Source organism: Drosophila virilis, chromosome 5 (assembly GCF_030788295.1).
Source record: "Drosophila virilis strain 15010-1051.87 chromosome 5, Dvir_AGI_RSII-ME, whole genome shotgun sequence".
NCBI lineage: Eukaryota > Metazoa > Arthropoda > Insecta > Diptera > Drosophilidae > Drosophila > Drosophila virilis.
In genome coordinates this window covers 2,574,725-2,588,369 of record NC_091547.1, presented here as the reverse complement: position 1 = coordinate 2,588,369, position 13,645 = coordinate 2,574,725, and the positions used below count along the sequence as shown (strand labels likewise).

General features: G+C 41.0%; 2 protein-coding genes across 18 annotated transcripts in view; one reads left to right on the top strand and one right to left on the bottom strand.

Annotated features, from left to right (window-relative positions):
- The window catches only part of LOC6636503 (uncharacterized), a 115,942-nt gene extending 104,424 nt beyond the window's left edge, over positions 1-11,518 (top strand). For 2 of the 11 annotated variants that reach the window (XM_070209965.1, XM_070209960.1), the window contains exons 4-12: positions 5,638-5,667; positions 6,460-6,543; positions 8,302-8,416; positions 8,475-8,621; positions 8,684-8,848; positions 8,905-9,082; positions 9,160-9,539; positions 9,600-9,744; positions 9,801-11,518. In XM_070209965.1, the coding sequence (XP_070066066.1) occupies positions 8,357-8,416; positions 8,475-8,621; positions 8,684-8,848; positions 8,905-9,075 (543 nt within the window). In that variant the 5' untranslated portion in view covers positions 5,638-5,667; positions 6,460-6,543; positions 8,302-8,356 and the 3' untranslated portion in view covers positions 9,076-9,082; positions 9,160-9,539; positions 9,600-9,744; positions 9,801-11,518. Of the gene's footprint in view, positions 1-5,601; positions 5,668-6,446; positions 6,544-8,282; positions 8,417-8,474; positions 8,622-8,683; positions 8,849-8,904; positions 9,083-9,159; positions 9,540-9,599; positions 9,745-9,800 lie in introns of those variants that run through there. The other 9 variants (XM_070209967.1, XM_032435842.2, XM_070209964.1 and 6 more) reach the window with 8 other exon arrangements.
- Positions 1-13,645, bottom strand: part of Camta (Calmodulin-binding transcription activator) — a 51,726-nt gene that overhangs the window by 23,307 nt on the left and 14,774 nt on the right. For 2 of the 7 annotated variants that reach the window (XM_032435826.2, XM_032435828.2), the window contains exon 1: positions 3,792-4,635. The exons of the other annotated variants lie outside the window; for them this stretch is intronic. In XM_032435826.2, the coding sequence (XP_032291717.1) occupies positions 3,792-4,620 (829 nt within the window). In that variant the 5' untranslated portion in view covers positions 4,621-4,635. Of the gene's footprint in view, positions 1-3,791; positions 4,636-13,645 lie in introns of those variants that run through there. 7 annotated transcript variants of the gene reach the window in all.

The window sequence follows — 13,645 nt, the reverse complement described above, 5'->3', positions numbered from 1 at the left end:
CCTTAAACTCTGTGATGTATTCTAGTAACTCTGTTTTTGAACACGCATATGTACTTCTCTACATTAAATATAGCACAAAATGTGGGTATAGCTCGATTAATTTAACCCTAGATAATATACCCTTTTGGTTACATCAAGTGCGGGTATTAAAACTAATATTTATCTAACAAAATTAATATGGTTGTAAGCTAATAAAGACAGGGACAGCAATTGAAATTGGGAGGGGAAGGAGGGGATTTGGGGCTTGGCATTGGAAGTGGCTAAAAATTGTTTGCCTAACCGACAAATGTAGCACAATTTTAGGGCCAAAATCGGGCCGATAAGCCAAATAAATAACGCAGCCAACAGCCTCTGGCTGCCAATGCAACAAAAATGTGTGTGCGTGTGTGTGTGTGTGTGTGTGCACGTGTGTATGGCAGTTGCAATGTGACCAACGTTTAGCAGCGCATTGTTCAATAAATCTATTTGCGTGCGAGCTAATCGAAACACCTGGCTAGAGGCCCAGATATCCTGGCCCTGTCCCTGGCCCTGGTCCTGACCCGGGCCCGGGCCTGGCTGTGGCAACAAATTGCCATAGACAACAACATATTAATCCAAATTAGCATCAAAGTGATTTAATTGCTTGGAATTTTGGCGTTGGCAAACACTTTTCGACTTTTCGGCAGCAGCAGCAGCAGCAATTGCAAGGACCTGCACGCAGGATATGCTAGCTGAACCGAGCCTAGCCGAGCCGAACCGGAGCGTAGTTTGGCTTGTAAACATGCCAGGCCTAGGCCTTGCATTTTGTCACCATTCGCCCATCGATCAGGCTAAACAACAAGGCGCCTGTCCAACTGTCCGCCTGCCCATGGCTCTGCCTGGCAAAGGACCCGCTTTAAAGGCGAACTTTAAAAGTTTGCTTCAAAACACTTTTGGGCTATAAATTGCCGTCGCTTAAAGCCCCCCAACACGATTTATGTAGCTTTTAGTAATATGAGCATATATATTACGTGCCACGGTAAACCCAGGCGATGGCAGCGGCAAGGATCTCCAGCCAGGACGAATAGGACGACAAACATATTCAGGGATGGCTCAACTAATTGAATTGCCGAGTGGAAATTAATAGGCGCACATCAAATGCAACCGCGCCCACAGCTGTACCAGGCCATAACTGGCCTGAAATTAAAGGCACACACACACACACACAAACACACACACACACTTGCAGTTGGACATAAAAAAAAGAAACAGAAAGGAGTCCAAATACAAAAGTGTAGCCAACTGTGCGGCTCATGGGCAATATTTATTGAGTACGTGATCTTTGACAAATCCTTCCTTCTTTTCGTATGTGAATCATTTTGAATTTTTTATTGCTCACGTTGGTCAAACCAACCCCCCCCCCCCCCCTAGCTTCCCTTACCGCCCCTGGCAGCTGGCAGCTGGCGACCGCCTTGTTTGGCATGCAAAAGGCGGCCAGCAAAGTGCCTTATTAAAATTTTGTCAACTTGCGACTTTCTACTACAGCTCTTCTTTTTCTTATTTGGATTTTTTTCTTTTATGACTTTTTCACACTTTTCGTGAAGCCGAGTTTTTAGAGTTTGGTCACCTGACATTGTGGCTTATACATTTATAAAATGTCACAGTTTGAACGTTCGCAAGCAGCAAATGCGCCCAAATGGACATTAGTATCGAGTACTGAGTACCGAGTACTGAGTACAAATATGTCAAATGTGAGCGGAATGCATTTGAACTTTAAGAGAAATGCCTTAAGAACAACTGAAAAGTTGGTAGAGACTTGTTAAATAAAGTAATTATAGCCACTTTTATGGCTTAATCATCTTAGGCATCTCTTTATAGAGCTACACAGATATAGTTGTTGATACTTGGTACAGTAAACCCTTTCAGGCTAAAACTGAATGCTTTTCATGAACCAGACAAATGCGGTTCTTGAGAATAGAAATAGAAATGTATTTATCTAAATTAATTTTTCTTCTACTAATTGACCTGAAACTTGCCTCTAGGCGCTTGATTTATTAAAAAAATTTATTCCATTTGCTGACAGTTTTAATTAAGAAGGCATCACTGTAAAACAGCTTCTGATAAAGACGCTTAAATATAATTAAAGCAAAGCTTTATAAGTTAAACATCGCATATCAACTGTATTATAGCTCTGGTGAGCCTAGCGTTGAGGTTGACCAGCATAAGATAGGAGGACAGACAGTTAGACAGAGAGAGAAGCAGATAAAAAAGGAAAGGGAGAGAGAGAGGGAGCTGGGCTTGCGGGAGTAGGAGGCGAGGTCACAACAATGGCATGCCAAAGACAATAAAATTGACTGGCACAACAAGCAGCAACAGTGGCAGCCGAAGACAACTAAACACGCACACACACACACACACACTCAGCTAGACACAAACACATACACACACTCAGACACACACACACACACACACATTGCACACTTGTTGGTTTTTCATTGACGCACTTTGGTTGCAAAGTTTTTAGCGTGCCCAAGTGACAAAACGGCGATTGAGTGAGACGCGGACGGGCGGCGAGCAGTCGAGGGGCATGTGTGTGTGGGTAAAGCGGAGTTGAGTGGGTGTGCAGCAGCGGGCGCAGCCGAATGTGTGTGCGGCGCTGAAAAGTATGCTACAAAACGCGCATAATGAAGCTGCTCATAAACGAGAAAACGACTTTGTTACGGACTGTGGCTGCGGCTCTTGTTGTTGTTGTTGTTGTTATTGTTGTTGCCGTTGCATGAAATGTTAACTCGCAACACACACACACACACACACTCAGCGACATACCCATTGTTGTTGCATATAAAAAACACTTAAAATGCCGTTAAGTTAAAATAATAAAGTTAAGCTGTCGCTGGGGGCAACAAAATCTAATGTGACAATGGAGCTGGCGATGTGTGTGTGTGTGTGTGTGTGAGTGTGTGTGTGCAAGAAAAACCGTTGCACAATTGCTGACATATTTCAATGTGCAGCACAAAAGACAAGGCAATGGGCTGCGGAGCAGGGACAGCAAAAAACTAAGCTAAAACGCGAAACAAATGGCGAACGTAATGTGGACGAAACGGCAAAAAAATATCAAATGTTGGGCATATTTTGCATTGTTAGAGGCATAAAATCGCACACACCAACACACGCACACACACACATACACATACACACACGCACTCCAACACACAGCAGAAACACCTGAGCCTTGGGTTTTGTGTCCCTTTTGTTTTCAATTGTTTGTAGTTTAGATTGAGGCTCGCACTCGTTAAAGGATATGCCGGGGCGTAAGTGTGTGTGTGTGTGTGTGTATCTGTGTGTAGTGTAGTGTAATGTGTACCAGTGCATGTCCTTTGTCAACAAGAACAACAACAACAACATGAAGAAGAAGAAGGCGAACAATAAGCGCTCGACCGTGCAACATTGGCGCGACGCTCCGCACGCGTTTTGTGGAATGGCGTGCGAATTATTGCACCAGGAAGATATGAAATAAAATTTAATGAAATGTTTATAAAATGAAAATGAGTTGCAAACAACAGCGCGATAAACAAAGGGGGACCGAACAACTAGAAGAAGAAGAAGGACTCAAGTCTAAACTTAAAGATTTAAAAAACACACAACAACAACAACAAAAAAAACACAGCTAGAAAACAGAGCTTAAAATTGACATGTAAATGACTATAACAACATAGACAAACATGCGACACGTTTAGAACAAATGCATGTACAAACTTGATTGATTGATGGACTGACCAATTGTTTGATTAGTTGATTGATTGTCGGCGCCACACACACACATGCATACTTACTGACACTGAGCGGCAAAAGTGCGCTCTGCAAGTGGCTAAATAGCTGCCGATGATGATGATGATGATGGCCCCCCAGGTGGCCATTGAAGTACAGGTGGTTCTGGTGCAGCGACAGCTGCTGATGGTGATGATGATGATGGTGGTGGTGGTGCAGCGCGGGCGTCATGCCCAAATGCTGTTGTTGCTGCTGTTGTAGATGTTGCTGATGTGCGTGCTGCTGCGGCAGCAACTGTTGCTGCTGCTGTTGCTGATGTGCGTGTTGCTGCTGCAGCATGAGCTGTTGCTGCTGTTGCTGCTGCTGGTGTTGTTGTTGTTGTTGTTGTTGATGTTGCTGCTGTTGTTGATGCTGTTGATGTTGCTGTTGTGTAGGCTGCAGCTGCAACTGTTGCTGTTGCTGCTGCATGTGTTGCTGCTGACCATATCCTGCTGCTGCCGTCGGCTGCATTGCAGCTGTCGCTGCTGTTGCTGCTGCTGCTGCTGTTGCTGCTGTCGGTGTTGTTGGCAGCGCAACGGCCACTGCAGCGGTTGCTGCTGCCGCTGCTGCTGCTGCTGTTGCTGCTGCTGCCGTTGCCGTCGCCGTGGCCGTGGCTAGAATATGATGATGCGTTGTGGATGAGCGATGCTGGCTTTGTACTGTATTCAAGCTGTGTATGGAGGCGTGCACCGCCGACTGATAGATAATACCGTTATTGGACATTGCCGTCATCGATTGGTGGTGATGGGCGGCATAGGCCGCCATGGTGGGGCCCGGATGGCCGCTGACCGGCTGCACCGCAGCAGCCGCTGTGGCCGAGACGGGAGCCAGCGGCAGCGCACGATAACCGGCCATATATACAGATATATATATCTATTTAAAAAGTTCACTAGATTTTTCAGTTAAAGTTGTCTTTTGTTAGTTCACTGCGCGCTGCGCTAGATGGCGTCTTGGTGCGTTGCAATCTATTTGTTAACTAATCTGCGCGTTTCGCATGTATTTCCTACAAGTTCAAATCTTTGGCCACAATTACGAATTTAAATAAATTTTCTCAGCAATATATTTGAGTTGTGGTCGCATCGTAGATTTTAGGCTTAGTTCTGTTGTTGATAATGTCACTCGACGGCGACCGAGATAAGTCCTTATCCGCGTCTTATCTCGACACACGAGTCAAAAAAAAAAAAATTTCATTTCAAAATTTTCTTTGCATTGCTCCGGCGCACAGCAGCAACTGTTGCTGCCATGTTAGGCTAAAACAATAATTTTTTTTCTTTTCTTTTAGCTTTACTTCACATAATTTCCACAATTTATGTTCTGGGAATCTGTGTGGAGTTTTTTGAGCTTATCTAAACGTATAAATATTTGCTTTACATGAGGCTCGGCATATTTTTTGCGGCCTTGAACCAAAGTTCAATTCATAATTCTGTTGTGTGCTGGACAAAATTCATTCCAAAAAAAAAACAATTATTTGCACTCATGTAAAACTGTCAACTGGCATGTGATAAAAGTAACTGGAGATTAAGCGCAATATACAACTAGCTTATGATTATTGTAGGAACTATTAATATACACGATATTTACAATGTAAAACTCAAAAGTTAGCTGACAGCTACTGCTACATTTGACTGACAATTAGTTCAAGATTTGACAGCCTAATATTGAAATTGGAATCGGTAAAGATTGCATTCAGCAGCTTAAACCAGATTAATATCTGTCAGATTTTGAAATGTTTTGAATTAATTTTGCTTTAAATGAAGCTTTCTAATTATTTTCATATATTCACTTTTTCTCTCATCACTTTTATCTCACAGTTGATTAACTTCTTATACTTTACAGTTCTGATTCTAATAATTATTTTTTCTGCTTTGGCAGTTGGATGACTTTGAAGCTTAAACACGTATGGTAAATATTAACTTCTACAAATAAAAAATGTTCGGAAAGTATAAAGAAATCTTACATATTGCATTCCTATTCTCGCACATTTTTAAATTCTAACATATTTCATTTTTTTGTGTATGAAATTTCTAAAAAAAAAACTACTAAAATTTGTCATTAGAGATTGTACGATTTTATATCCATGTTTTTTTTTTGTAAAAAATAATTTTTAAAATCCAAAAATCCTTTTTTTTTTGGAAACCCATATTTTGAAAATAACTTTTTGCAGACTTAGATTGAGTTTTTAATTCATATACCTTTAATTCAAATAACTATGTCACATTGTATATATAATTCATATATCTAGATCACAGTGATTTACGAAATTTTGATTAAAGTCAATTTCAAATAAGAGAAGAATAGTAAACAATTTCTCGAGTAGCAAATCTTAAAAGCTCTTCACATTTAATCATTAACTTATTGTTAATAACTAAATTAAACCTGCATAAAATTGCAAATTCGACTTTTTATGATAGCAATAAACATTTAATTTTAATATTTATACTGGAAAAATATATCACAAATTCGGGGCCCTGCTGCCTCAACATTCAGTTAAAAAATGACTAAATTTATGAACTTTTGAAGCAAATGACACCAAGTTAACAGCAAATAAATTTAGACACATAAAACACATAAAAGGACTTAATGTCTATATTGAATAACAGTTAAAAAACACCGATAACAACACCAATATATATATATATATATATTTATAATTTATCTAAAGATAATACACATAAAGACATTAACAATTTCTAGTTACATTCAGATTGGAGAATGTGGAGAATGTGGTTTAAATAAGCAGAAAACACCAATTACAGTGGGAAACATTGACACAACAACGTAAGTAATTAAATAAATACGAGAGGTGGAAATTACAGCTTAAAATGAACAGTTAATACACACACACAAACACACACCAACAGATAGAGTGAGGGAACGAGATAAACAAATTACATAAACAAACGTGAAACCTGAATGCTTGCAGCCAGGATCAGCGGTTGTTAACGCAAGCAGCTGGCGATGCTGTTGATATTGACAATAATAAATATTGGCATATTGCTGGCAATGCGACGTGAACGCACAAATACGTAAGACGTAACGTAACGCACAACGGCGACAATCCCGTTGCGTTGCGAACACGACACGAGCACGTCCGACACGTTTGCCCAAGGTCTGCAAACTGAAGCGCTGCCAGCAGCAGCAGCCGCCGCAGCGGCAGCGGCAGCGACAGCGACAGCAGCCAACAGGCGCGACAGCGGCGAGCTCTGCCTGTCGTCGGCTTGGCAATGAACATCGGCTCGACACGAAGCCGCTTCGGGCGTTGGCTGTGTGCATTCAGCTAGGATTCGTCGGTTTGGCTGGCGGCAGCGTGCTGCGCGTGCGAGCGAGAAGGCAGCGCGAAAGCGAAGCGGCAAGAGGCCAACGCATACGATGAATGTAGTTGTGTGCGTGACGGAGTGAGTGTGAGTGAGTGAGTGAGCATGTATGTGTGTGTGTGTGTGCTTGCCTGCAAGCACAGTGGTGCCCAAGTCGGGGCATTAGGCAGGCAGCCAGCGTGTGCAACGGTTCGTATACGTTATGTCCGCCTGCCACAATTAGCCTAATTCCGTCTTAATGCCCAGCCGCTGTGTGGGTTGGTCGACAGCACCTACACACACACACACACACACACACACACACACACACACGCAGATACACACACCCACTACACACACACAGGCGGACGTAGTGTAACATTTCTATTGCACAAGAATAACTGTGACAGCAGTTAGGGGTTGTTCCGGCCGCATTAGAGGAACCAGCACCTAGCCAACCAGGACCTGCGCACTGCCACATTGCAACGGGACACGCCGCGCGCCTAAACGAACTGGCGCCTATCCCAAAAGTACAAAAACAATGCAAAAGAACAAAAAAAAAGAGCAAACCAAATAAACACAAAAATCATATAAAAACAAATGCAAAGCTATGTGGTGCACGTGGCACGTTGCACAGCTATGCACAGTGGTGCCAACTAATGGAGGAAGGTGTGCTGAGTGCCCCGTTAGGAGTCGCACACCTGGCTTAGCTGGCCTCCAATCGGGCCAGTGGAATTTTTAATCAAATGCTGCACGTGTGAGGCACGAGACGCCAACGCGCAAATATGTGACACGCACATATTGCACATACGACATGTTGTGCTGCTGCTGCAGCTGCCAAGAGTTTAACACACATTTTAATTAATAAATATATATTATATAAATATTATTAAATTTAAGCTATTTGTCCATTAAATCCATGTGCTCTATTGCCAGAGTATGCCCGAGATTTGATGGATGTCATGAAGAGCTTCAATTGAAACTAATTCTCAGCTAAACCAAATGCAAGCTATCCATTAAGAGTTGATCGAAAAGATTTCTTTATTACATTAATTAGAGAATAACTCCGAGAAATATATAGATACAAATATATTCGACTAGTTTAAGAAGCAGCATACCCTTATGAAACTCGCTTAAGCAGGTTTATAAACTTGCCGTTAACTAATCCAACAAATCCACGCTCGAATTAACATTCACAACAAGATAACAATCTTAATGGAAAGTAAATGTATATTTATTTTAGTTAAATTGAACTGCATGCAAGACAAATCGATCAGTCAGTTTTCAGAGCAACAGAAATGGAGGTGAATAAATTGATCAGTCTGTGGCTGTTGTGGCTGAGCATAGTAATTGGCTTGGTAAGTGCCGGGCAAATCTAGAACGAGAGCAAATGCTGAACACAATTACACTTAACAGGTGGAAGGCAAATTCAAGAGCCTGTCTTGCAGCAGCTTTGACCAGCAGTTGGGCAACTTCAGCAGGTGCGATATTAAGGCTTTGAGTCGCACCCGAAACACAATTGATATTACCTACGATGTCTTTGGCTCGTTCAACTCTGCGAATGTAAGTCATTTGTAAATATTTAACCTGCGGTTAATTCTCAATGTCTGCTGTTTACCTTTCAGGTGCAAATTGCCTTCTTCAAGCGCGCCAATGGCTGGCGTCCATTCCTCTACGACTTCACGATAAGCGTGTGCAAGTTTCTGCGTAGACCCTACCATATCATTGCGATAATCGCCTTTGAGTATCTGAAACCCTTCACCAATTTAAATCACACCTGCCCCTATAAGGTAACTTGTCGCTCAATTCATCTATAGTACAAATTATTATTATTTTTCCATTGCAGCCTGGCACCTCGGTAACTATCCGCAATTTCGATCTGAATGTGGATGCGTTGCGCTCTCGTTTTCCCTTTGAGAATGGCGAATACGCAGTTAGCGTATCTTTTCTGATTAAAAACAACTTGAAGCTATCGATAAACGGTTCGATCTATCATTTTAACTACAGGGAGCCCTAACCTAACTGTATGTAGTCCAAATATAATTGAGCATTTTAAAGGGGGAGTTTTTTCTAAGGGGTTGTTCTTTAAATATTTCACCAGCAAATGTGTAAAATTCGTGTAAAACGGACGTATATCACAATTCTGCTGAGCGCCTTTAAGAGAACATTTTAATCATGAAACGTACAACTTTGCGGAATCGTGCATCTTTACGGATTCTTACTTCCAATTTGCAAGCTTTAGTCATTTGGACTTTGTCACTTCCTAGTGGAAACTTTTTAATTTCAAATGAAAGACCAAACTTTCACAAAGATTGCACTGGCTGCTAGCGTGGAAGATTTGACTAAAATACCAGGCCAGCAGCATGTGCAAATAGCAAAATTCATTGCATACCGCAAGGGGCGCCAGTATTTGGCTGAATTGCCGGGCGAACAGCAATGCCCAACAAGTGACGAAATTTAATTTTTTTTGATAAACGAAAGGTAATAAAACTTGCAAATAAAAGGACTTTCAGTTCATTTTACATTCTCCTACAATTTCAGCCGATTTGAGGACAACTTTGCCCTATTCGGCTGTGATCCCACAAGTTTGCTTTCCCTTATCCCCTTGCCGCTAACAAAGGCCAACTTCCGGCGTAAATGAGGCCACGGGCTCTGAACTACTGCAGCCTGCTCGCTATTTTACCAGGTAAGATCATAAGTTGAGAGTCTTTCAGTTCATTTTACATTATCCTATATTTGCAGGCGATTGGAGGATAACAAAATCTGCAACTTGTTGGGACGGTTTAGGAGCAACAACTGCGGACGGGTTCCGAACTACTTCGATTATTATTTTTTTAATTGGCTCTCCAATATGTGGAATACAATTAGTGTAATCCTTAGATTCTTGAATGCTGATCGATGCAGTTCGTCCTTATGATCCTAATGCACCAAGCCATTTGAAAGTCCACAAGGATATGGCCGAGCTATGACAATTTCCCTTAAAAGGACATAAATCTCTAAATTAGCCACAACATGACCATTTTAAGGACTATCACGATGTCCTTTGGTGAACCAAACGTCCGCATCGTCCCAATTTGGAATATACTTAGTAATGGACAAAATTCCTTTAAACAGTCCAGAAAAGAGGACCTTTGTCTGTAGAGAAAATATGCCATAGCTTGGGTGTATCCTTGCAGATAGTGACAAGTCCTTTTTTAAATATCATGTAGAGATCAGAGCTATTAACTATCCAAATTGCATTGAAATCGTCCTCGTAGTTTCCAAATTTTGGCTATTTGTCTTAAAAGGATATTAATTCAAAAATCGGTCATAACTTGACCATTTTAAGGACTATCGAGATGTCCTTTAGTCAACCGATAGTCCTTATCCTCCCGCCTTAGAGTTAACAAATAGATAGGAGAAAGTCCTTCAAACAGCCATGAAAAAAGGACATTTGCCTTGCATTTGAATATATGCTATATATAGGCCGTGTCCTTGCGAATCCTTACAAGTGTTATGTCAAACAACCCGTAGGTACTAGGACTATCAACTGGCCAAAGGACATCAAAATCGTCCTTGTGGTTTCAGAGATATGGCTAGTTTTCTCCCAAGGACATTTTGTTTTTAGCCATAGCTCGGCCAAATCCTTAAGGATATCGGAAGGATATACCTTTTTGAGATCGTCAGGAGCAGGACTATGGATTGGCATTCAAAGATTTTCATATTTCGACAAAAATTTTCACCAAAATTTTTCCTAGGGGTTTGGTCACAAAATTGGCCAAAACCGAAAATATCCGGGCTAACTTCGCCATTTGAAGGACTATCGGGATGTCCTTTGGCCAGCAGATAGTCCCCACCCTCCCATTTAAGAAATTACAGCCCAAAGGACGAAAGTCCTTCAGACAAAAAAGTTTTAAGGACAATTTTGGGTAAAGAAAATAGGCTCTAACTCGGCCATATCCTGGAGTATCCTGGCAAATCATGTGTCAAAAAAATTGTATTGACTAGGACTACCAACTGGCCAAATTGCATCAAGATCGTCCTTGTAGTTTCCAAGATATTAAGGATTTTGTGATTTTCACTCTTTTTCGGCTTATTTCCGGGCGCCCCGAGACTGAAAATTTACTAAGTACATGATTCTTAGATGACCCCATAATGTTTTGATGCAGATCGATGCTGTTGCTCCTAAAGATCCTAACGCACCATGTCCTTTGAAAATCTGCAAGGATATGGCAGAGTTATGGCTGTTTTTTTAACCCAAAATACTCTATATAATTTTTAACTTTTTTCATTCAAATGTGATTTTATCCTTACAGATTGATGATTTCAAGGAACAGCAATCGATTCCAAGGACTTTCACGAATCCTACAAGGATATACATTCCAAGATCTGACTTTTTACACGCTAGATATAGCCAATTTATGTAAAAATGAGCTACAAATGTTATTTATGCTCGCAACTGTTAAATTTCAAGTTTTTAATAAGAACTACATTTAAAAAACAAGTTTTAAATATTTTTTACTGATCGTTAAAAAATCTATTGCATACCCGCAAGGGGCAGCGGCTGGCTCTGGAGATTTTTCTAAAATTCAGCCAAAATACCAGGCGAACAGAAATGCCAAGAAGGTCGCCAAAGAATTTTTAAGCTGCCGAAAAATTTCATTGCATACCCGAAAGGGGCGCCCTCGCCGCCGGCTGGGTCGCCAGATTTGCACCAAAATCGGACTGAAGTACCAGGCGAACATAAATGCCCAGCAGGTCGACGAAAATTTCCGAATAAAAATTTCGTTGCATACCCGAAAGGGCAAAATGTTACTCAATTTTAAATGAGTTATGTTAAGTAGCAGATCATGTTAATTGAGTGCTGTAAGCTGCGGCTGTTCAACAACAGCCGCTGCTGCAGCTCTGTAAAGGGTCTGCTGAAAGAAATAACATACATGTTTTTGGACCATTTCGATGCAAATTTCGCAGGGATCTGCATTTTTAGGTTCCCGAGGACTATATCAATGGTATGGTATAACCAAGGATATGCTAGTCAACTAAGAATCATTAAGGGGGCGTGGCTGTTCATAGGGGCGGCTAAAAGAAAAAGCATACATATTTCTCGACTATAATTCGTTCCTGTAGGTTCACCAGGACTATATCTATGGTATGGCATGACCAAGGATATGAATGTCAACTGTGAACCAACGAGGGGGAGTGGCTACAAGGAAAGTTGGAGAGGAAAAGGGGTGGAGGGGAGCTGAAAGCATACAGTATTCGTATTTCTCAACAGCGCAGTGTCAGCTCCAAATGTTACGCGAGCATAATCGGCAGTTGAGTTATTTTGTCTTCCCTTTCGACTCAAAGTCAGCTCCCAGCAGGGTAGACTGGAGTGATCTTGCTATCTCGCTCTGCCTGATACAGTTATATATATGTAAGACTCTCCTTTTTTGTTCGGCTACCAAAGCACATTCGCTAATCTATTTCGCTCGTTTGCTTCGATGTGGTTGTTGTTGCAATAAAAAAAACAAGCGAGAAGCTCCGAAATAGTGATGCGTGAACAGCGTCGATTTTAGATGTAAAATTTGGCTGAAAAATACAAAATCCGCCATAACTTAGCCATTTTATTCAATAGAATGGTATTAGCTCGGCTAATTAAGGTCCGATCTTGGAAATATATATATTTCTGGACTCGTGAGTGTTTATAGAAATAAATGAAATCTAATAAAATTCAGAAGAGATAGCTAATTTTTTAATATTATAACAGAAATGTTCCTAGATCGGCATTTATTTATAATATACTAAACTAAATATCTAAAGAATATACTTCGGCTTTAATTATGATGCCGCCAGATTTTAAGGTAGAATAAAGTGCCAGCTCTATCTACCAGGCGCACATGATCGCCAGCCGTTGATTGCTGTGATCTGCAAATGCCTTCTACTTTGATTTAGAAAAGCGAGCACACAACACGTGCAGCACGATAGCATGCTGTCTCTGTCGCGCTGCTAGTTATTTGCCTGCCTGCGCTAAGTATGTACAAATGTGCGCAAAGGTCCGCTTGGTGGACTAACTGTTATTTCTTCCATTCTCTCTTGCTATTCTCCCTACGTTACTTGTACTTTGCACATTTCGCTGGTTGTTATTGTAATAGAATGAGTGGAAAAAAGTATACGCAAACTTACGTGAGCTTTAATAATAATCTCTCATAAGTCTAGCCTTTTTGACTGGGGCGCAATTTAACTTACATATTTTTTCAGTGATGCATTAAAAGGTAATTGAATATTTGATGGCAATTGAAATAGCTGATCAGTAGAAGTTGAATAAGCATAATTTAACAAGAAACAGTCTTAATTTATATTATATCGCGTTTTTCTGTATAAAATTGAATAGTAATGTATTATATTTAAATTTGTATATTAACTATAAATTCGTTTTACATTTACACAAAAACAACAACGACACTCTTTAATCGCTACGAAGCCACGCACCGACACGCGTTCGACTTAAGGTAAAGACCGTCACTAAATACCAGGCGCACAGAGGCGACGGCTGTTGATCTGCGAAAGTCTTCACTTTGACGAAGAACTTGAGAGAGAGAGAGAGAGAGAGAGAGAGAGAGTGCCGT